Here is a 24231-nt window from a genome sequence, read left to right on the forward strand (position 1 = left end):
GAGCAGACACGGAGAGGGACGTGGAGCTCGACTTCAAGAGCAGGGCTGGCTAATGCCTGCTGGGGATGACCCAGGTTAAACTGTGCCCCGTGCTCTCCTAGAGGCAGTGCTGTCTCTCACTGCCCCTTTGCACTAGGAAAGCCCAAGATTGGAGTCCTTGGGCCTCTGCAACACAGGCAGGTGGAAACACTCAGCGTGCGTGATCATTCCAGTTATCTGCTCATGGTACGAGTGAAAGGACATTTGTTTGCAGTTATTAAAATGAAGAGAACGCCCATTTTTTAGGAAGATACTTCTTAGACAAGAAGTGTCTTCAGTTCTTGGTGTCATGTCTAAGCTGACCTGAAGTATTATTAGAAATGTGCATTTCTGGTAAAAAGATTAAGGAGGCTGCTGCAAATAAAAGTGAGCTTGGACTGCATGTGAAGAGAAGACTATGCTCACCCTGTGCTACTGCATCAGCTCTGCAAAGGCTCTTCCAAGACCCATCTAGCAGGAAAATGTTTGTCCTTATTGCAATGCCAGCATCCTCCTCAAGAAAACAGGGTTTGTTCCAAAGCTAATAGATGAAATGTAATTTTTTTTTTGGGGGGGGGATATTATTATCTTCTTATTTTTATGTTTTTTCCCATATTTCTATTTCACACTATTTATCTTTAAGTGTACACAATTTTATTCCTGATGCTTTTGGGAAAGCAGTGTTGCTTGCCTTCCTTTAAAAGCTTCACTTCATTCAGAACTACTGTTCAAAGAAATGTCAGCTTCTTTAAAGTTATGACATTTCTAATTCAGGCACACTGGTTTGTTACTCAAATGATGCATCTGCTCTAAATATTTTAAGATAAAACACTTTTTTCCCCTTCATTTAAAAGGATTATTCACAATGTTTAAACTTTCCATTAAGATGATTTTAAGAGGTTACTTATACTGGCTGTATGCTACAGTTCTGCAAGCCCCATGGGATCAGATAATTATAGAAGCTCCTAACACAAAAACAGCTTAGGATTTTTGAGTGTTCCAAGTGTGGACAATATATAAGGGCAGGAACAGAGTTATATATATATAATATATATATATATAATCCACAGTTGTGTGACAAGGCAATGAAATAAACCCCTGGGAGAGAATCTGACACACTGTGTGCCTTACAGAGTAACACACCTTGCAACACCCATCTCTGAAAAAGGGGAGGGCAGTAGGTCAGTACATATCGATGTCTTTGTGTCCATCTAGAAACCACAAAAGAAGAGTAATTCACAGGGATTTTGAGAGGGTAATTTTCAGTGGTGATGATCCAGGTGGGACTTGCATTATGGCAGGGTTCAAGGCCCCAGGAGACAATCCTGCATGCAGGAAAAAATGTTCTCCCTGATAGTGCAGATTAACTCTCCAATAATCAGATTGGTATTTTAACACCCTTCTTGGCCCTCCCATGATGTTTCTCCCTCTATCACGGTAGACATGAGCTGCAGGGAAATGTTCTGGTTCTCTTCCCCACAGAGAAGCTAAAGAGAAATGGGAACTTGTAAAAATACCAAACTAGAAGAAAAGGGAATTTCTCTGCAATTTTGGCAAGCAAGGGGAACATCTCCCTCCTCTCTTCCTTATTTTAATACAATTTCCAGTTCTGGAAAAAAAACAAACAAGAAAGAGAATAAGTGAGGAATGACTGTAGCTACAGAAAATATTCTGAAGCAGTTGCTCTTTCTCTGCCCTTCACATTTATTACTTTCCTTCATTCACTCCCCACTTGCCAAGGTAAGGGCACATTTGCTAATTATGGACTTGAGAGGATTTTGGAAAACTGATACAGCTTATATTCTAATAGCTCCCAGGCAGCAAGGGAATTATTACTAAATCCCTGCTGCAGCTACATTGCTTTCTTATTTCTTGTATACTCCTTTGAAATTTCTTGTAAAATGATCTTGACAAGAGGTCTTGAATTGAAAACTGGGGGTCTGTCACTGTGCTTTCATGATGCACCTGTACAGCATCTTCAACCACCAGCAACAAGGAACTTTTATTTATTAGGAAACTTCACAGATGCTATAAAAAATTATATTGCTATCAGAGACAAAATGAGGCCTGGGGCCTTCACGGAAAACCATTATAGCCATTAGGACTGGTTTCATTTCCCACCTGCCCAAACAGATTGTTTTCATTTTGAAGGCTGTCATGGGTTTTCAGGTTAGTGCTAAATGATCACTTTAAAATTAACCAGTCTTGGGAGGCCAAATAACCCATCAGGATACTACATGAGACTCTCTCCTCCAGAGATCCAAGATGTGTAATGAACTTGGGTGATCTATTTTTCCTGGAGTTTATTTATGTTTTTCATCTATCATGAGTATAAGCAGCACGGGACCTATCAGGTGAGGTATGAGGACAGTGTTAGAGAGGCAGGCAGTGAGGGTAACAGCTGAGAAACATTATCAGAGAAAGATTTCTTTTATGATTAATGCCACATACAGTCCAGGCAGTCAGACAGAAAGTCAGACCAGAGGGGTGTCACATCAACCTCTCTGCTACTAAGGTATTTTCATTTTTCCTTAAAATGAGCTTGCCCCTCACTCACATATAGCAGTGAAGTGAAAAACCTTACTTATCTTCAGAAAACTGCACAAACTAATTGTTCCAATAATAAAGAGTGCATATTAGATAATCACTGCTAATAAATAATTTAAAACAGATGGCATTGGCTTGTACACAATTGTTTTCACTAAGCAGGTCCAAAACAGAGCATCTGCTTTAAACATCGTGCAAGTAAAAGATGAATCACTGGTAACAGTTGGTAATAGTAACAATGATAATAATAATAATAAAGTTCTGTTAATCATGGTCTATGTTTTAACAGTTTTCTGTTATTCTCCAGTTCTCCAGCAAACCTGGTATGCAGTTCTAACTTGCAGTATAAATAGAAATAGCTTTTGCCTGTGTGACAAAGTGGCCATGGCTAGACCAAATCCAGTCACCCCACAGCTTCCAGCCCTGGGACACACGAGCTTCAGGAGCTGTAAGGCTCTTGAAGAGATTTTGTCTCTGTGGAGAACAGGATGGAGTCACAAATAAAGTTCAGAGCAGACATCAATCCAGTCACTGTTGGAGGAGTGGTCTCTGTAGATGTTGGGTGCCAGTGGCACAGTGAGGTGCTTGGGGTGCCCCACACACACCTGGCTACCACAGCTGGCTGTCTGCCTTATGCTGAAATAGCTCTCAGGAGCCGCATTCAGCAGAACCAGGATCTCAAAGCACCTGGGCACGTATATCACAGAATCACACCTTTTGAATTTTAGGGTTTCTACACTAAAAACTTCTCTGTGCAGCCCTCATGGCTACACAGAAAACCTTGAGGAGCGAATGTGCAGCCAGAACACGTGTTATGACTGCAGAGATCCTCAGGCTGTAGGGTTGAGGGCCCCTTCACATCTAGGAAGTCCCAGACAGCTCTTTCGAGGCACTTGGCCAACGCTACGTCAGGACCCTCCGCGGTGGAGGAAAAGGCTGCTGCCTTGTTGAGCCTTGTGGCATCCCACGTGCCAGAACAGCTCTAAAACCATTATGCCCCCACTGGGCCAGTTGATTCACTTGCAGTAGTCAAAGTTTGGTCCATCCTTTGCTCAGATTCTGCTTGGGAGTTTTGCTCACCGAGCTTCCTGTCCCTCCACACCACCATCAAACAGTGGGTCCACATCTGAATGGTTCTGGCAGACAGTGTTTTTAACTCTGAGCTTAAGGAGAAAACCAGCCATATTATACTCAGATCTGGCAACCTTTTGGTACATGTTGTGGACACACATTTCACATCACAGCTATTTTTTATGCTCTGTTGTTTGCTTGTATTTCATGTTTTCATTCAGCTGGAAAATACAAACGGTATGGTTCAGCTTGGAGGTGAAGACCTGCCAGTTTGCATAAACACTTTGATAACAGAAACTTGGTGGTGATTACAGCTCAATGTCTGCTGGAAAAAACCAGAGGCCCTTTAGCAAATTTTCTAACCTAGTACAACACTGGTGCTTTGTTCTTCAGCAGATCCTCAGCCATCCAGGGGACAGCCAAGCACACAGAATTAAATTGTGTAGGGCTTTGTCAGATGCTCAGTGCCAAGTTTTGCTTGTAGTTAACAGATATTTTCAGTTGCCTAAGCTGCTGGTAAACATTTAGTTATTCTTCATGGCTCTAAAGATCTTCCCTGTAATCACTGCCTGGCTGAGCTCTCCACACAGGACATAGTGATTTAGTGGCTGAACAGGCAAAGGTACAGCTGAAGAGTAGCCCAAGTATTCTTTGCCAATAACCTGTGGTGCCAAAATGCAAATTCTTTGAAAGTTCTAATTCTTTTCAGGCCTTATTAAAGACTTGCATAAAATGAATAGTAAAATAAAGCTTTAAATAGAATTTACTTATACCCTCGCTAAATTTAATTAAACAGGTTTAATCTCACCCATCATCTGAAATCTGCATCATAATTTACACATTAGGTTCCAACAGAATGGGAAAAGCTGCCTTAGGCTGCAATCAAAATTGAAAAGGAAATCCAGAATATTAATACTTTTTGTACACAACCCTTTAGTCAGGCTTTGCAGGTCAGCACACACAACGTCAGTGTAAATGAAAGAGAACAAACATACATCTTAAGTTATTTTCCTGGGTTTTAAACTATGCCCTTTTGCAAGTTTATTCCACTAAATCACTACGGCTAGGATTTCACTAGGTGAACCAGCTTTAATAAGTGAGGTTTTCATCCCTCCCTAGCTAAAAGAGTAACCTTACTTGAAACCTTTTCAATTTCCAAAGTTGCCTTCAGCTGTTAGTTTCCAAGAAACAGCTATTCCCAGCCTCCGTGTCTCCCTCTCATATGCCACTGAATATCCACCCTATGCTTTCAAAAGTGTCTGTGACTCTGGCTGTGTTAACTGGCAGATGTTTTTAGAGACTAGAAAGTGTTTAGTCCCTGTGGACTAAAAGTTACATGATGACTTCATCACATAAGCAAAAGCTAATAACGGGAAAGCAAGAAAGCAGACAAGTGTTATATTCCAAAAACATGATGTTTCCTGTGCTTCTGGCAAAGCTACTTCTGTGCCTGAAAAAAGGCAAATCACTTGAGTCGTGGTGCTCAAAACACACACACGCCACCGAATCGCTGCGAGATAATTTATGTGCCTCTCCCTCAGCTGCCTTCCCCACCAATACTCACTTTCCTTTGGATGGAAGTGAGAGGGTGAAGGCAGAGGAAAGGCAGTGTTTGTTTACCTTCAATATCTCTGCACCATGTGCCTCACAACACTCGCTGGAAGGGGTTACTGCACCCAGGAGTTTACAGCAAAACAGCAGCAGAAACCTGAGTGGCTGCCCCAGGAGCACACACCTCTGCTCCTGCAGGGAAATACTCTTTCAAGTGCATGGCTTTACCCTCTCCGTTTAGAAAACTTTGGAGACTGATACAGGAGCAACTGGAAGTAATTAGCATAAATGGCATCTGCACACAGAGGCAATACTTGCTGTGGTTTCAGATCAAGCCATCAGCAGTGGACATCATGTGCCCTGTCTCCACACCTCCCTGAGCTGCCTGAGTGACAGAACAATAACCCAGAGGATGTGGATTCACAGGAGAAAGCCTCCCTCCAGTGACACGATGGGGAAGAAGAGCAAGTGAGTAGATAGGCAGCTCACCACGGCAGGACACGGTGAAGACCCTTCTCTGTCTAAGAGGGGAGAAAGGATCTGCCCTGGAGAGAAGCATGGGCTTTTTGTATTAAGAATTCAATGCATGTATATATAAATTTTCCTAAGTAGGGGAGGGGGCTATTTCCTAGAGCTGATTAAAGAAGCATGACTCGATTTTCAATTTCAAACGACTCGGGGGGCATTCCAATCGGCTGCAGACAGGAAATGAATACCATACATGCACTGAACAAGGCAGATGCTTTTGAATCTGACACTTACGTGAAATGAAAATATCTTCATTTCTGTCTCCCTTCCACCCCAGGATCACTAGTTAGTTCTGAGCTATTTTTAGGATAAATGGTTTCATTTTTCAAACTTGTTATAGTCTTAGCATGTGCTTGAAGCCACCCAGACGCCACTGACAATGAAGTGTATGGGAGCAGGCAACAAGCATCTTTAGATTAGTCCCAGCAGCCCAACACAGCAGCAAGGTAAGAGAGGAAAGATAAGCTCAGTTTTGTGTATTCTCACCTCCTCTGGTGAGGAACAGAGATAGGACCCTGGTGGATAAGCCAGATCCAGTGAGGGAGAAGAGATCTATACAAAGAGAGATCCCAAAGCAGAAAACACCAGAGGCACTGAAGACTGGGTCAGAACTCACTTCCAGCTCTTGAACTCTGCTAAAGAGATAAATATATATATTTTCTCCTCGTGCAGCTCTCACAAGCAAGCTGCAATAGTTGTCATGGTAGCATTACGGGGTTTATAACCCAATATAACAAAGTAATTATGGCTCCTTTTATCAATGGCAGCAGTGCGTTTCAGAGAATTGGCATATGCAGCTCTTTTCCCCCACTTAGTCCATATGTGTGCAAACACATGATTTCAGCTGCATTCTCCCCTTGTATTTTATTGTAGGAATAGGATAAAGGAAGAAAAAAAAATCAGAGAGGTGGTATTAATCTGGCCCTTACTCTGATGTTATGCAAATAATGAATTCATTTTATCTTGATGTTAAGACAGCCAAAGCTGTATTCCTAAGAACATGAAAAAATGATCCTCTCAGGAGACAGAAGAAGAAAGAGGGATGGGTAGGTGAGAAAGGCAGCTTTGATTTACTTTATTCAAAATGCCATGAACGCCAGATCAAAGAAGAGCAGGAATGAAATTCACATCCACTGAAGGATTTCAGCAGCTTTTTCAGAGCTATTGATCTCTCAAGGGCAAACCCTTTTAAATGCTAGGTGATGCCTCTAACTAGCCAGAGCTCCCACTTTATACTGGCTGAGCCTGGCGTGGTTTGCTTTCAGCAGCTGAGGGAAGCAGAAACAGCAAAGACAAAGCTGTATCTGGGTTTGATGAAGGACACACAGAGCTGAGCACAGAAATGGAAGGTGTGCATTTTCTGCACCAGATCTTGCCTCTCTAATGGCCATCAAGGTAGATGTTAACTAAGAACCAGATTCCCCACTGACAAGCCATGTGTTTGGTGACCATGGAGTGCCTGGTCTGAGCACAGAGTGCTGTCACCCTGATGAGAGCTCTAGGCAGGGCTCGTTTGCATGGTGCTGACTTGCTAAAAATATAAAGTCACCTCATATTTTGTATGGGATAAAGGTGGAATAAGACATCTAAGGAGCTACTGCAGCTCAGCTGGCAAGCAGTGACTTGTTCATGAGCTTGGACTCACCAGTCTAATCTGAACACCTAGGAGGCACGGGATCCAACCCTAAGTCAAGTGCTGAACTGTCAAATGCACCACAGATTGGCATCTTCCCCCCACCCCTTCCCTTCCTTGGGACAGGTGTCTTTGGAGTCAGGTAGACAAGCTCCCAGGTGTTCTGCCTTGTCAGTGGACTTCTGGATCATGCCTTAAGCAAGAGCCACTGGAATTGGGTGCAGTAAAGCAATTTAATGTGATGCAGCCCCAGATGGTTTCCTAAGAGCTGCCTTTAGGCTTCTGATGTGGATCCCCTTGCAGCAGGCTCATTGCTGCTGCCATCACTGCATTCCTGGGAACACTCCCTTCATGCTGCCTTGCACATTTGCCATGCTGCACACACGGCTGCAGCAACACATTATGGATTATTTGTCTCTTTCCAAGCTCTGCTCACATTTTGAAGCCTACCTGCTCTCACCAGCACCCAGCACACCTTGGTACCTTGAACGTTTTCAGGAAATGGATGACCCTTTTCCTCCTGCATGTTTGGATTGAGAGCCAGTGCTGCTACCATTTCAATACACATCAAAATTCTCCAGGAGTCTGCCAGGCTAAACAGCTCATTTGAAACCTCTGGCACTACGCTTTTGATACATAATTTTGATTTTGATTTCTCAAGTCACAGGCAGTGGGGCTGCCCTGGGTCCCGTTTGAGATATATATTCACTAATGTGAGACACACACATATCAAGTCCCCTTTCTTTCCCAATAAAAGCCTGGACTTTAAAGCACAAGGTGAGGAATAGATACTCTATTGGCCAGCTGCAGCAAGCCTTTCATAAATAACACGACGATCAACCCCCATAATGGAAAGCGATACTCCAGAAGCTCTGTCCTGACAAACATCTGTTTTCCTATTGTAGAAAGGAATAACAAGATAGGAAAAGTTAAATGCTGAATGCCTAAACAAACTGAATTAAGAAGAGATGGTAAGAGTAATGATGGATGAATTGTAAGCCACCTGCAAATGTTAAAGTTGCCTTACTCTTCTGCAGAACATTAAGCCTATACTGCAAACCTCCAATAGACAGGGACTGTGCTCTATAAAAATCATGATGAATGCAGGCTTGTTTTTATATTATGGAGGTCCTAATCCTCCTCCTCCTCTGCCTTTGCTCTATTGTTACAACATCAAAGACCAACTGCTGGCCAAGATACAGTCAATATGAAAAGGGCGACCAGCAAATTTACTGCTTGACTTCATTCCCTTTAAATGGAATAGGCACCATGGCCCTTTTTCAAAGTCCAATCACAGACATATATCTTTTTTATTGGACATCATGTACAATAAAGTGAAGCTGTAACTTGGAAAAAAAATAGAACACCTTAAAAAAAATCCCATGAGGTGAACATTCCTTTATAAAAATATCACTGTGGTTACATGTTTTGAAAAACTCCGGGCACTTCACAGGGCAAAAAGGCATGGACTGGCTAGGTTATAGTTTAGCTAAGATGCATACCCATGCCTAATATTGAGCTGATTTCAAAAAAAATACCCCAACCAACTAATAAAAAGTGATATATTTAAGACAGAATGCCAGTGTCATTCAAATAAACTGAAATGGCAGCATTCATGTCATGAGAATCATTAACTGATTTGTTATAGCCTGCTCTGTGCAGTGAGCCTTTACAGACTTCTTCAGTCCAGAGAATCTTAAAACCAGGAGCACAAAATGCTGATATACAAACTACATCTGAAACAGCTCCAGTCTGAATACTGAGGTAACTTCCAGAGGCACTTTCAGATGAGACATCAGCAGACATTAAAGACAATGGCAGTTTTATTGCTCTTCTGTTGCCAAATAGAAGATAAATAATTTCTGGCTATGAAATTAAATAGTGCATAAACAATTTACATGATGTAGGAGGCAAGTATAGTGGGGTGTTACAGAATCTATGCTAGACAGCTAAGGTTTTAATTTTCTTTTTAAACTATTACTCCTTTTTGTTTCTTTGGGTAGCTTGTGCAAACAGACATTAGTAAGTATCTGGTTACTAATGTTATATCAAGACCAATCCTATACTGATTTTAAAACCCTGCTCTGATGCATATGTCAGGTAAAACCAAGCAAATTTATGTTTTATCTTTATAAGCTTCTGCAGCTGCTTCCAGTGGAGTAAAAACGGTTTCTTTAGGCAAAAACTGCTGCTGCTGGGTTACTTCTAAGGCAGTAAAGACACCAAAGCTCTATAACCAATTTTTGAAGCACTAGCTTAAAAAAATGGTTGTCTTATCACTAGGTCCTCTTCCCTATTATTTTTGCTACAATTTCTCTGCCATCAGTCACCTCCTTCCACCACAGCCTGCAGCACAGCTCTTCCTGTGCAAGGACTTCTTCTCCTCCTGCTCAGCATTCCTGGGCATTCCTCTACCAGAGGAAGTGTTTCAACTGAGTGCCCATCTCCATGGGAATGCAAAGGCAAGATGCCTGAAAGGAGCATTTGGGAAGTTAAACCTGTCCCATGGATGACATGGACCCAGTGATTGCTCCTTAGAAGAGGAGAAACCCACTTTTCTTAGAGTGGCCCCAATGGCAGAAACAGATGGGGCATTATTTGGCTTTTATAAATACCCAGAACTCACTGGTTTTGTCACAAGAACTGGTCTCAACAGCCATGGTGAGAGGAAATCAAAGAGGAAATGTTAATCTTCCCAAGGAAGAAGAACTACTGTGGAACAAACAGTCCTGGATTTTTCAGTTCAATGAAAACATAACAGATGGAAATTAATTCATGCAACATGAAGAAAGCCACAAGCCAGGGCCCAGCTCGTCTTTGAGGACGGAGATCTCGATGACATGTGCTATGTGCTTATCAGCTATGTGGAGAAACTGAGCTGTGAAAGATTCATATTCAAGAGGATCTTGGTTCTGCAGCTGACACAAATCATTGACTTGTCTTGCTTTGTGGAATTCAGTAGAACGAGGTCAATTTAAACACACTAAGAATGCAGATATAGCACAGAAGCATAAAAGCCAAGGGATGTTTGAGCTCCTCCTGCCTTTCAATGTGCCCTGACTCCACCAAGAGTGTGAGAGAAAGATTTCATCTCTGATTTTCCCCTCTCACCTCCAGGATCACCTCCCTACAATAAAGACTTAGAGACAAACAACTCCAGGCTTGCTTTCGTCTGGCTAGACTGCTAGAAGAGAGGAATAAAAAAGATATGACCCATGGCTATGAGTTCTCCAGGCACTTGAAAAACAAGGACAAAAGGATAAAGGAACTGCTTACCAGTGCCGCCCACACCAGCTCCTCTAACCAAGCATTCTGGTGCCACAGAAGTGACCACTGTGGCAGCCATCCCTTATTGCAATAATAAGTTACATTTCACTTTGTTTTCCTTCTTTTTCTGGTATTTCAAATCGAAAGTACATGGAAATACCAACACTGGAAACATTCTGCTCTTGCTGATGTACCAATGAGCTCACTACACTGCTTCTTGGAAATGTTATTCAACTCTATGCTTTGGACTATGAATTTAGCCTGGCATTTACTGTCTTTGAAACTTGTAAAATAGGCACAATAAAGTGCAACAGTAACCACTGCATCACTGAGTGCTTCATTCTGCCTTTTACTGAAGCACTCTCTATTTTTCCCCTTAAAGTTACACATCATTATTCATTCCTGACAGTGCCTCCACTCAGGCTGCACATCGCTCACAAGCTACACCACAATACTGGAGCTCAGCCTCCATAAGCTTGGGCTGAGATCTGAAAAGCAAAACAAAGAAAAAAAAAAATATGACACCACTGAAAAATAATACTTTTAAAAAGTCATCTTTCTGATAACTGAACATTATTCAGTCAGTTCAAAGGGCTTTTATGTAGTGCAGTCTAAAAGCAGACAGCAAGGTAAGAGGACAAAAGGACCAAATAAGCACTCACCAACACTGTGAAGAGAACAAATGAGGCACAACTGGGTACTACCACATCTGTTTGCAAGGAAGACTGGCAAAACACACAGAAGAGCATAAAGCAACCAGCTCTGACAGTTAAACCTGCCAAAGCTGCTAAATCAGGGTGTAAGCACAAAGCAAAACTATGTTGCTTCAAATTTTTTAGGTTTATGCTTGTGTAAGGAAACATCTCAACTGTCTGTCTTTATATTCCAAATATGAGTGTATTTCAAGATTTTAAAGTGATGCAGGAGAATATAAGCATAAGAGAAGTATGGCAAAATAATTCCTAGCATTACTTGCACCCTCTGCACTTTTACATAATAAAGGAAAACAAAGAAATTCTTAAGCATGAATATTCACAAATCAGTGCATCTTAGAAAACATAACAGATTTGAAAGTTGATTTTTTCTTCCCATTGGAATACATACCAATGACTGGGTTTTCAGAAGTCACCTTTATCCCAACTTGATTTCAGAAAGCTTTTCAAACATACACATTACATTGGCAGGCCAAGTCTGCACTGTCTGCATCATTATCAGTACCACTGTCTTCTGCACTTCAGTTCCTATGAAGTTTTCAGATGCTGTGACATAGCACAGCTGGAGTTTCCACCTTATTGACAATTCTTTCATTGGCTTTTTTGAAGGTGTTTTCCACCATTTTGGAATGATTTGACATTGATTACTGACACAGACACGTTGTAGATACAAGGAGAGACAAAAGAACAACGCTGAATTCAAACCACAGTTCCCAATTTGCAGTCAACATAACCTGCATTGGTTAAACAGATGTCTCCTCAGCAAAGGAATTCCAGAGCTCAGGATGCTGAACCTCTAAGTACTGGGGCTTTGTCACCTGCCTGCAGGTCATGACAGTAAAGTTACAAACCACAGGGGAGTACACACTGACCAGCACCACACAGCACAATGATGAAGAAATTGCTGAGGCCACCAGCAGAGCTGCAGCTCTAGCCCTTCTGTTTTTGTAGACAGGTGGCACTAAGAAAGGACAGAACAAGGAAATGTGACTGAGTTTAAGGGTTGGCAACCAAAGCAGGAGAAGTGAGTTTTGTGCCAGTCAGGTCAGTAGCAGTGCCCTGTATCACTGTTACAGCTGCTGTGACCAGCTGTGTTCTTCCTGTGTAGAACAAACTCCTCTACACAATCAGCAAGAGCAAATAATAAAATAAAAAAACCAAAAGCTTCTCCAGAACTAGTACTGGTTGTCCAAGTCAGATGAACCAAAGAGGAAAGTATCAATGCAGCTCCATCCAGGATCTCTGTACCTATGCCTGGCCTCTCTACTCTCACCAAGGGCAATCACTACAGCTCTAGACTGGCCCAGGAGCCAATTTCAAACCTACCCCTCCTTGCATTACCATGAGTCACCTGTTCAGCCATAGAGCTCAAGCCCTTGGTAGAAGGTTTGCCTTTAACCCCTCTGCTTTCTCACACAGCCCCAGAGCACAGGTAAGGATCAACTGAGAGAAGAGAAAGGCAAAATGAGGAATGTCACTGGACCTCTCCCCGTAGTAGCCACTGTGTTTTGTGTTTGGCTCCAGGACCATGGGCATGGACATGACGACACTGTGATGGCCCAGAATGGATTCAGAACAACACACACTCTGCTTTTTTCTTACAAAAAGCCCAACACTATAAAGAGCTGGAAAAAAATCTTAAATCTTGCTCAAAACAGAAATAAGTAACTCAAAGAGACTCTTCAGTACGAAGCAAAAAACTGCTCTCACCTATAGTTACAGAAACAAAATAGAGGCACCTTGTGGTTTAATGCCAGGTATTTATCAGTGATGATCCAAGATAAGCAGTACAGTAACTGTTAGCTGTTGAGCTGAAGAGATGTTTAGCAAAATATACCTCATCCAAACATCTTGGTAAAATTTAACTCAGGAAGTTACATCTGTACCTGCCTAATATTGCTCCTTGCAGCCATAACTAAATAAAATATTCTTGGATACCTGTTCTGAATTATTGCAGTAGTCTAAGATACTAAAAATCTTGCCATATCCTACACTGAAGGTGTAGTAGCTCTTTTCCACCAAGGATACTTTAGCTTGCCAGGAAATTAATCAAAGTGATAGGTATGAAGAGAAGCTTAATTAATGCTTTCTTTAATGATATTTTTGAGCTAGGTTTGAAAGGTGAAAGAATCTCTCCTGGGAGCAAAGGATGCCAGAAAATGGTCCTCTGCTCAGTACAGCAGTCTCAGCCCTTCACCCTTGTTTCCCATTTCATCCTTTGCTTCCAGCAGCACGTGAGAAGCTAATCACCCTTCCTTCCCCCTGGATCCTGGAACAAGCCACAGCCCAACAGCAAAGCCACTAAAGAGCACACATAATTCCCTCCCTTGGGAGATGACAGAATGAACTGCACATGGTCTAAGCCATTGCTAAATCTAAGTGCATAACTGGAGGAACATATGCCAAAGGGCGAGCCTTAGTTAAGAACCTACACAGAAAAGCTGAGAAGAGGCAGGTTTCACTGTCACTGCCAAAAAGCACAAAACAGGAGGAACCCCCTCACCAAAAGAGACTTTGGGTTGCAGAGGATCAGCCTGCCCAGCTCACGAGCCACCTGCTCTGAAGTTCAATGTATAAACTTCTTTTAAGGCAGAGAAGGATTTAGTGTTCATAGTAAATATATGATGTACATCCATTTACTGGCACCTTATGCAGGGTTAAGGCAGCCTGGAAAACAAGAAGGCAGAACGTGGAATCGACAGGTTTTCAAAGATGGCTTAGACGATCGGTTCCTATTAGAGCAAACCAAATGTAAAGTTCCAGAGCTCAAATTAGTTTAAAAAAAAAAAAGGGGTCTAAAACGCTCCCAAAGCAAACAGCTTGAGTCCTACTTAACTGAGGAAGCCAGAAAGCTGAAATAAGCCACTGTATCTGACTGGAGATCGTTTTGCAAATTGCCTGAATGCAGTACAAGGGTCAGCAAGAACGCACAAGCCCTGGAAAGGCTGAAATGCACCCCAGCACAGGTAGCAGACAGCACACCATTGCTGGACTACTCATGGCACTGAACTGGGGATCTTGGGAGAAAATTACAGGGCTCCTCAGGCAGCTTGGAGAGCAACTCTTGTGCAACCATTTATAAGCAGCAGAATGTGTTTTTTCTGTGAGGACTCAGAGAGCGTTTCTGACACGCTGGAATTGCTCTCACGTTCATTGAAGAGGGGGCAAGGGCAGGAGCAGGGTGATTTAAAGGAAAAAAAAAATCTGTTTACAGCATTGTGCTGCTTTTCAAACGTTGTTTTCTCACACAGCTCCAGTTTTAAGCACAACTACTGAGTTTCAGGCTAATGTAACACTGCTGCAAGTTTCGCAGTGGAGAATCTGACTTCATGTGCTGTGGCATATATTGTTGGTGGCTCTGTTACTGCACTTTACAAGGTCATTTTTCTTGGTGTGGGAACACTGTTTTTCTTGGTGTGCAAGGCCTGCTATGGAAAAATTAGAAGTGATGGGGATAAACTTCATGATGAAATATTTTCTCTCAGAACGAAAGCACAGATTTTAGAGCATCGTAAAGTATTAAAAATGTCTTTCAAAGTTTATGTTCAAGTCTTCCCTTGGTTTTAGAACTACGTAAAAAGATAAAAACATACCCAAGCTGCTTTTTTTCCATCTCTTATTATAGCTTCATTTGCTCTTCTTCAGAAAAGAAAGTTTGTACTTCTTTATTTCATAAATATGCTCCAGAGCAGCTTCTGGATGACAATAAAATTAGACCTAGTAGAATTCTCAGCAGAAAAAATCTCCCCCCTCCCCAATTTCCCCTCCTCCCCATTGGAAGAGATGGAAGGAGGGAAATAAAATCTTATTGAGCAACAGAAGGCTGATTCCCTCTCATAACTCAAGACTCTGAGCTGTTTTACAACTCCAGTGTGGATTTCCCATTTTGTGTTCGTTTGCCCTGCCACAAGCCAGTTCTAACAGCAGCATGAAACCGCAGCCACGCGGAGGTCCAGCAACCATCGCTGCAGCAGAGAACCCAGGGAGCCTCTGCCTGTACCTCACCCATCCCAAAGAGGACCACAGGAGTACATCGGGATTTTCTCCTCACTGCTGCTCCCTTACAGCCACTCAGAGCGGCACAAGACAATCCCAGACATCTGGAATCTCTGGAGACACACACAGCATGGGGAAGGGCACCAAAGGGGGGGGGGGGGGGAAACACAAAATAGAGGGAGGAAAAGATAATTTGTTTAATTTTAAGATGGAAGGAGTTTTTAATCTAGATTTCTTTCCTCAGTCTAATTAATTGCAGGGGTTAACCCAACTTAGAAAGACCAGAAGAAATCAAAACCTATCCTACAAAATCCTTCCTTCATTTGAAGGATCAAGGGATTGGAGAAAAAGAAGCTATTCCTCCTTTACTGAATCAGACTTCAAATGCCTACAAGTGTTTTACACCATTTAAATCTCCAACAATATTTTAAGATTACTAAGGATTCTTCCTGAATCTGTTTTATGTAAAAAGGACCCAATTCTGACTACCTCATTTGTGCAAACAGACTGCCTAAATCCTAGCACACCTTATCCTCTGGTTGATAATTGCGGGGACTTTTGATACAAATTTGCCCTGTGGAGAGACATCTATAAACAGTTGTTGCAAAGATCACTCTTTCCTGGATTTGTCACACTCCTTCAAGTGAAATTTCATCAAATGCAGCACTTCTCACAATCACTCCTCTCCACAGACAGAAAAACCCTGAGAGATGTCTAAGTGCTTATATCAACAAGTCTGAGATTGTGCAGTTTCGTTTCCCACCCTGATTCTCTCCCTGTGAGTGCAGTGCACTAGGATTTTGCATTTCACTTGAGCACGTGCCATGATACAGCCCAAAACCTGCCAAAATCAGAAGATCCCGGTGCAAACTTCCCATTGAGATCTATATTGTGATGCTCTGAATGAAAGCATCTGCCTGCTTAAGTGCAACTTCCTAAAGCAATGGAATCCAGCTAGCAACAGAATCCCTGGAAGCTGTAAAACCAGGAAATTGATAGACTTCCATCTGTTTAACCAATTGCTCTAATCAATATCCTTTCCCCCCCTAATGTTTTGTACAGACACAGCCTCTCAAAAGCATAACTGCAGAATCCATTGAGTTGGGAAGTGTATTAAAATCTCAGTTCTACAAATGGCAAAACGTTATGAAAATATGAACTGCTAAAGCTATCACGGTGCTTAAAGGCACAGAGTTTATTAAGGTGATCTGTAAAACATCACCAGACAGGAAAAAATTCTTGAAGTCAACAATCTACAGGTTTTCATGAGACAGCCAACTACAGTGATAATAATCCAGGATAATTATCTGAAGATGATTTTGCTCTTGTTTCACCCTAACCTTACAGCAGTGCTCTAAAAGGAGCTCCTCGGGGAAATGGCATCACCCAGAGTTCCCACTTGCCCAGATGTTTCTCTCATTATGTTACAAGCCTGTCAAGAAAAGGCAAATTCAGGGTTATTCTAATGATAGCAAACACCTCATAAAAAACCTCTCCAAATTTACTTTTCCAAGGAACATCATTTTAAAAGGCATTCCCAGTGCCCATGAGGAAAGAAAGCATCATTTATAAAACATTATTACCAGAAATCTTGCAGATATTAAAAAAAAACATCCTGGAATGTCAAGCCGGTGATAAAACTGCAGAGACAGCACGGTGGGGCCTTACCCGCAGTGCATGGCTCAGCACTCCCAAGCAGGACTCCCACCAAGTTCAGCAGGAGGTTTTCTGACTTAGGGGGACCTGACTCCAGGCTCTGACTGGGATGCTGAGCCTGCAGCTCTGGGTTCCCTCCTGTGGCTAGTGGGATCATTTGGTGGGCCACCAGCTGGGGATCCCATGCATACAGTACAGCCTGCACCCTCCTCACTTTTCCTTGGGTTTTATATTCTGCTGGTGCTATGACTCTTACCCAGATGATGGAGGGTTTACATAAATTCATGGTGATAATAATTAGACGTTTTTCTGTCAGTTCATCGCATGACATGGTATTTGATTTTATTTTACCACTTGGATGCAGGGGAAGGGAGCTGGCCAGGGCACATGCAGCTGACCAGAGATTTACAAACTTTGCCTGGGGATGTTGGTGATTCTGCAGCTTTGATCGCTGTCTCCAACTATTGTAAATGAATGTCAACATGTGATACTGAATAAAAAGAACGACCTGCAAAAATACCAAAACAGAACAAAGTCCTTTACCTCTGTTGGACAATACAGAGTTTGGTTTCATGGGGGAAGTATTCCGAAACGCTGGAAGGGCTAGCTAAGTCACAAGCGCTGTCCTTCACATCACAAGTACTTATCACCTTAAGTTTCATGCCTATGTCAGGACTGAATGTCAGCCTGTCTCTTGATGCTTTCCAAGGAAAGCCACACACTTAGCTCCAGTACTTCCCGAGGCCATACACCTATCTGTTGCCCTCTCACTCTAGGGAACGCCGTGCCCCCACGAAGAGGTTCCCTGAGTGGGACACGCCGTGCCTGGCACGGCTGCTTCCATCCCCTGCCTGCCCCACAGGCTCCCCCGGTGCTTCTGCCGTCGCCCGCTGCGGGAACACGCGTGGGAGCCGCCCCGACGCCTCCCGCACGGCATCGAGCGGCGCCGGAGCATCTCTGCCCTTGCCAGCGCTGCCCCCGCCAGCGTAAAGCCAAGGGGGGCGGGGGACACCCCGTAAAGCCCGGGGAAAGCCCTCGGGCGGGGGAGCCCTCGGGGTCGGGACGGGCGCGGGCGGCGAGAGGAGGAGGAGGAGGAGGAGGAGGAGGAGGAGGGGGGAGAGGAGGAGGAGGAGGCGGCCGGGGCAGGTGCACGGCTCCCGGCAGCCCGGCCAGCCCCGACGGCCCCGGGGGAGGCGGGAGGGTGGTGGGGGAGGCGGGGCGGCACTCACCTGCCGCTGGCTGTGGTTGCCGGCGCCCGCGGGGGCGTGGGGCTCGCCGCCGCCGCGCAGCACGGTGATGTGCAGGGTGAGCAGGAGCAGCCCCAGCAGCAGCAGCAGCTCGGCCGCCAGCCGCACCATCCTCTTGAGCCGGGCGGCTTTAGGGCCCCGCGGCGGCGGCGGCGGCCGCGGAGGAGGCGGAGGAGGAGGAGGAGCCGCGGCGGCCGCCGCCGCAGCCGGGACCGCCGCCGGAGCGGCCCCGGCCCCGGCCCCGGGAGCCGCAGGACGGGCGGCGGGGACCGCGCCGCTCTCGGCGTCGGCGGGGCGGGCGGCGGGCGCGGGGCAGCGGCGGCAGCAGCAGCAGCAGCAGCGGGGGCCGCCGCACCACGGCGGAGCCACGTCGGGGCGGGATGCCGCGGCGGCGGCGGCCAGAGTCCCGGCGCTGCCCGGCGGCGGGCGGCAGGTACCCGCGGCCGGCGGCGTCTCTGCGGGCAGCCCTGCAAGCCAGAGGCACCGCGGGCCGTCGGAAGGAGGGAGCGGGCGGCCGAACCCCCGCCGCCTCGGGGAGCCGCGGCCGGCGGAGAGCAGCGGGGCTCGGCGGCCGGCGGGGAGACGCTGCGAGGACGGGGGGAGCCGGCGGCGTGTGTGCGAGGGAGAGGGAGGAGGGAGGGAGAGCGAGGCGGGGGGGCCGGGAACGAGTCTCACATGGCGGGGAAGCCGGGACGCTCCGAGGGGAGGAGAGAGCTCGGGGCTATCGCCTCCCTCCGCGCGCGGGGATGGGGGTGGCCCCTGGAGCAGCTTCCCCCGCCGCCGCCGCCGCCGCCGCCGTGTCCTCGCCCGCCCCGCCGCTCCCCCCTCCCCTCCCGCCGCCCTGCCCTGCCCGCCCCGCCGGGCCCGCGCTGCCCCGGCCCCGCGCACCGAGCGGGGAGCGCCGCCACCCCCGCCGGCTCCCGGACCTCGACGGGGCGGCTGCGAGCTCCCCGGGGAAAAAGAGGGGCAAATTGCGGCTTGCCTCTCCCGACCCCCTTCCTCTTCCTCCTCCTCTTTTCCCCCTGGCTCAGCCGTGGGAAATGGGATAGGGGGCAGAGGACGAGGGGCTGCAAAAAGCGTCAGCTGTCCGCTGCCCTCCCGGGGAGCTGGATACCTGGCTCCATCTCTCCTCTCTCTTCCCTCCAGTGCCCTAGGGCTGGCAGGGGCAGCGCCGCACTCTCTCCTGCCACCGTGCGTGCGTGTTTGCAAGCGGCTGCCGCTCCTCCTGGCTGCTGCTGCTGCTGCTTCTTCCTCCAGAGCCACTTTCTCGCCCCCTCGCTCTGTGTCGGGAGAGGTACGTGTCGGATGCTTTTATACCGCCCTGCCTCCTTCCCCTGCTGTCCTCCCTCCCTGCTCCCCCCCTTTTCCTTCGCCCTCTCTGCAGCTCCTGCTCCAGCCTAGCGTGTCCCCCCCCATCCCGCTCCCCTCCTCCCCGTGCCGACCTGCTCCTCTCCATGCCCTGCTTTGGGAGGACACCCCACTGCTGCACCCGCACCCCATCCCAAGCACGGCTGCACCTGGCGTCCCGGCTGCCATCTCTGCTGGCCTGGGATGGGTCTGCCCTCCAGTGACACGTCCCTCTCGGTCGCTCTGTGCGTCCCTGCTGGGACTCCACTGGGGTTTGACACTCCTTACTCTTCCTCTTGCTTGCTGACCCGTGTCAGAACTGTGGAAAAAGCTTTCTCTCTCGCATGGGAGGCCATCAAATTTAAAAGTAATGTGGGCTTGAAAATATGTGAAAATGAGGGTTGGATTATCACTTGCTACGAGTCAGTATCTCAGCGTCTGGTCTGAGAGAGCTGGACCTCTTTTGTGAGTGCTCAAGGTGCAGCTCAGTGTAACAAGAACGAACACAGCTCAAATGAACTCGAAGCATAAATAAAGCCAACTTAAAAATAAAGAAGTTTTGGAATCTTTGTTGTAGTTCTTGCACGATTGTGAATGTTATGTGTAAAAATGAGGATACCAACAATCTGTGAGTGTGTGACAGCTGGGAGGTTGAATTGGTCTAAAATGTCTAAATTGGGAAAAAGTATCCTCCAGTCTGAAGCATTTTCATCTGGAGACCAGTGTCCTCCACAGGGTTTTCTGCAAGGTAAGGGTGAGATGTTCTTCCAGCGATGAGTGCCAGCTGGGACCAAGGCACAGGGGCCTCAGCCTGCTCTGTGCCCTGCCTGGCACTTTTGGGGCATGAGGAGAATCAGAGCTCGCAGGAGGCTTCTTGCAGGTCATGGAGCATCTGAAGGCTGTGGTCATGAGTGAGTCAGAATGACGTCTCGTACCCTTCCAGTGATAACCACTGCCAGTGATTGCACAGGAATCAGGCAAGAATATGGTTAAAATAATTGCACTGGGGTATCATTAAAGACGTGACCAAAAGCCACAAGTCCCAAACCTTCAGATTTAAGGATTTTTAAATCCACAAACATATTCCATGTTAGCAGTGCAGTAGGAATGATCAGCACAGATGATTGTGCAGGGTAGGGACTCCCATGGCTCTGCCCTGAGGTACAACTCCCATCTCGTGAGATCACTTGTCGAAAAAGACCCGGTTATGGCACCGATGCTCTCAGATCACTCAGAGCTAAAAGCCATAACAGCCTGTGGGACTGTTTTAAAAAATGTGGTGCCTTTTTTTTTTTTTTTTTTTTTAACCCAAACATTCCTTGAGATAATCAAAATATTGAGAAGATAAAAACACTGATTGTACTTCAGCTGTCATCGCTCAGCCTTGGCTCTCCTCCTGCCATCGTTGCTGTGATCCTGGTGGCAGCAGCAGAAACAGGGCAGCTACACGAGGCAGGCTTGGCAGACAAGAGGCACAAGTGTCCTCCAGGTTTTAGCCAAAGTCTGACCATACCTAGTGGCTGTCAGTGGATCCTGGCTGTTGAAGAAAAGTGGGAACTTGGCACATGAGTCTGTATTTCAGAGCTTAATAGTACAAATCGACAGCCAGAGCAAGACTGAAGGCTCGTAATGTGAAACAGTCTGAGTGACAGTCTGGCTTAAAACACACACATGGATCTGCCGCCGAGCTCTGGGTAATGCAAGTTCTCCCTTGCCTTATGAAACTGAACCAAAAGACATCTTTAATCCAGATGAGATGGGCCCGTTGTGGTGCGCGTCTCCGCGTGGCACATTCGTGCGTTGAGCTGTTGTGCAAAGCTAGGGAGGACAGAGCAGTGCTGCTCTCAGCTCTGAGCAGCTGGCAAAGCCTCTTCCCACTGGAAAAAGTTGGTGTAATACTTGGGAATGGCAGTGTTGTCTGTGTGGGGCAGCCAGGCAGGAGGGTGCACACACATGGTCTGGAGATGCCTGTTCACAAACACTGTTCAATCAGCAGATGACTTCATCAATGAACCCAGAAGGCTGAATCAACACCTGTAGAGGAGATGGATTTAAAAGCAAAGGGAAAAGTTCTCTTTTCTCAGCTGGATGGACACTTGCTCAAGCAGTCGCCATTTAGTCCAGGGAAAATGAAGTCAGGGCTCACCAGGAGGAGGAGATCCACAGCTAGTCTGAGGAGGATACTGCTCCTGGGATGTGGTTACGGACACTCAACAGGGTGGTGGATCAGCAAGTGGGTCTGGGGTGCTGTGGTGCTGGGGCAAGAGGTGTGTTCCCTCTGATAGCTCCTTCCCTGTGAAGGTTCACAGCTCACACCTCAACCCTCCACCTCCAGCTTTTACCTTCCATTTCTCTTCCCTTCAGTGTTAAGGGCAGACTCAGCTCCTGGGCACACCCAGCTCCTCACCAGTGCCAGGGAGAATGCCCTGAGCCTAAGTTCTTTGATGACCACCATAGTGCCCAGTCGGGTGGTGTAGCTCAGCTCATGTGATGGCAGTCAGTAAGCTGTGGGAGCTCCTCTGATCCCTGCCTCTCCCACACCTCCCAGGTCCCATGTGGGAGCTCCTCTGATCCCTGCCTCTCCCACACCTCCCAGGTCCCATGTGGGAGCTCCTCTGATCCCTGCCTCTCCCACACCTCCCAGGTCCCATGTGGGAGCTCCTCTGATCCCTGCCTCTCCCACACCTCCCAGGTCCCATGTGGGAGCTCCTCTGATCCCTGCCTCTCCCACACCTCCCAGGTCCCATGTTCCTCATTGCACAGCTTCAAGAGTGGGTAGTGGCTGTCCATGCTGCAGCCCCCCACGGGCTGAGGTCTCTCTCCTGGGAGGTGTTTCAGGAGCCTGTTGGCTACAGCTGTGACACTGCCAGAGGAAGGGCCCAGGGTTTCCCTTACACCAGCCTGCCAACAAAAACACCTCTGTACAACCTTCAGTGCTCCAGGCCAACAAACTCTGCCCAGGGCTGAATTTGTGATGTCTGTGCTGACATGTCCTGATGGTGATGCTCCTGTCTCCTGCCTTATCACCCCACATACTGTCCACGACACAGGCCAGGGCCAATCCCTCTTCATCACTGTGCAGGCACCTGCACTTGGTGTTGAGTCCTGAAAACCAAAGTATTGCCTAACTGAGACAAGCACATTGCAGAGGCTGGGTGGTCCTAGTGACCGAAATGAACATTTTGGTTTGTTTCATTGATTGTACCTGGTCGAGTGTGAAAAATCCTCACTTTGGATGAGTGCCACCAGGTGACAACCTTCCAGGCCAACACGAAAATCACTGGATAAGAAGGGGAGAGAAAAAAACCAATCAAATCAGTGTGATATAAACCAACATAACTCACTTTATATGCTTTATCTCAGAAGTGAGAAGGACCACTGGGTTTTATGCCACAGTATCAAGACTCACTGGGGTCCTGTACTGAAGCAGTCCCAGCAGTTAAAAATTATTTGTGTTTACCTGATTGTCCACTTTACCCCTTTACTGTCCTGTCCTGGTATTGCTCCAGGACTGTGAATTCCTCCTGTCTGTAAGATCTGACAGCTTTTCAGAGAAGCATTGCTGGTCCTCAGCCTGCACCCACTCCCAGGATGCCGTCGTTTCATCTTTAAGCCTGGGGGTTGCTTTAAATTTATCAGGGATGAAAACCTGGCTCCACTGAAGTCGTTGGCAAAGCTCCCATTGACTTCAGAGGAGCCAGGATTTCACCCTAAGATGCTTTGTAGATTATTGGTGAATGGAAAGCATACGTCTGGCTTCTCCAGGGTTATTATTGTTGGTGGTGACCTCTGCTCTGGCAAGCATTGAGCAAGGCTGGGTTGAGACAGATGGTTAAAGCTTTCCCTGCCTCTTCCCCTGCTTCCTCACAGGGGCTTTGCTTTACAGCTCATCATCTTGGATGCTGCTTATCAAGGAATACCTTCCCGTCGCCTGCCGGTGGAATTTAATGCCTGTTTGCCCACATTCCCCTTCCCCCAACGCCAGGAGATCAGCAGATAGGAGACAGAATGGCTGATTAGCTTCTAGCTCCAACCTCTTAGCTATAAGCTGCATGCACACACAAGGGTCTTCTCTTAAAACAAAAAAAAAAAAAAGGAAAGAAAAAAGAATAACATTCCCCTGCAGGCAACCTAAGTCTTTCTGTGACTCATGGTTCCTTTATCTCAATAAATTACTACTTGAATAGTAACCATCCTCTTTTAAAATGAACTGATTAGCTTAGAGTTCTCCATTTTCCTGCTTCTCCTAGACTGGTGTTTTTCTTCCCATCTACATATTTTGCCACCAGCTGGGGTCAAGATTTCTGAATTCTGCAGTGCCTGTGTGACAGGCTGGAAATTCAGCAGCCACTTTATTAAAACTCGAAGCCAAACCGGAAATGTATAACAAGTCTGGATTATGGAATATGGAAATGGAGAAAACAGAGAAAACACTCCAGCCCAGTTTCCCAACTGCTAGGTTGTTTTTTTTTTTTTTTAATACAAAATTCTCTTTATTTTACACTCTGCCACATTTTCACTTTTCAATATGCTGTACATTTTTTGTACTGATGATGTGCAACTGCACTGGAGCATTTGCCAAGCTGTGGCAGTATGGGACTGTGGGAACCAGCATGCCAGGCAAGGTTTTTCAGGAGTGCCCAAACGCTCTAAATTC

General features: G+C 46.3%; 1 protein-coding gene across 2 annotated transcripts in view; it reads right to left on the reverse strand.

The window, feature by feature from the left end:
- Positions 1 to 18390, reverse strand: part of ISM1 (isthmin 1) — a 39007-nt gene extending 20617 nt beyond the window's left edge. The window contains exon 1 of one of the 2 annotated variants that reach the window (XM_086872584.1): positions 18210 to 18390. In XM_086872584.1, coding sequence (XP_086728710.1) covers positions 18210 to 18338 — 129 coding nt within the window. In that variant the 5' untranslated portion in view covers positions 18339 to 18390. The remainder of the gene's footprint in view (positions 1 to 18209) is intronic. The other variant, XM_086872576.1, reaches the window with a different exon arrangement.
- Positions 18391 to 24231: the final 5841 nt, after the last annotated feature.

The sequence above is a fragment of the Cyanistes caeruleus genome, chromosome 2, assembly GCF_971803275.1.
Source record: "Cyanistes caeruleus chromosome 2, bCyaCae1.hap1.1, whole genome shotgun sequence".
NCBI classification, from domain to species: domain Eukaryota; kingdom Metazoa; phylum Chordata; class Aves; order Passeriformes; family Paridae; genus Cyanistes; species Cyanistes caeruleus.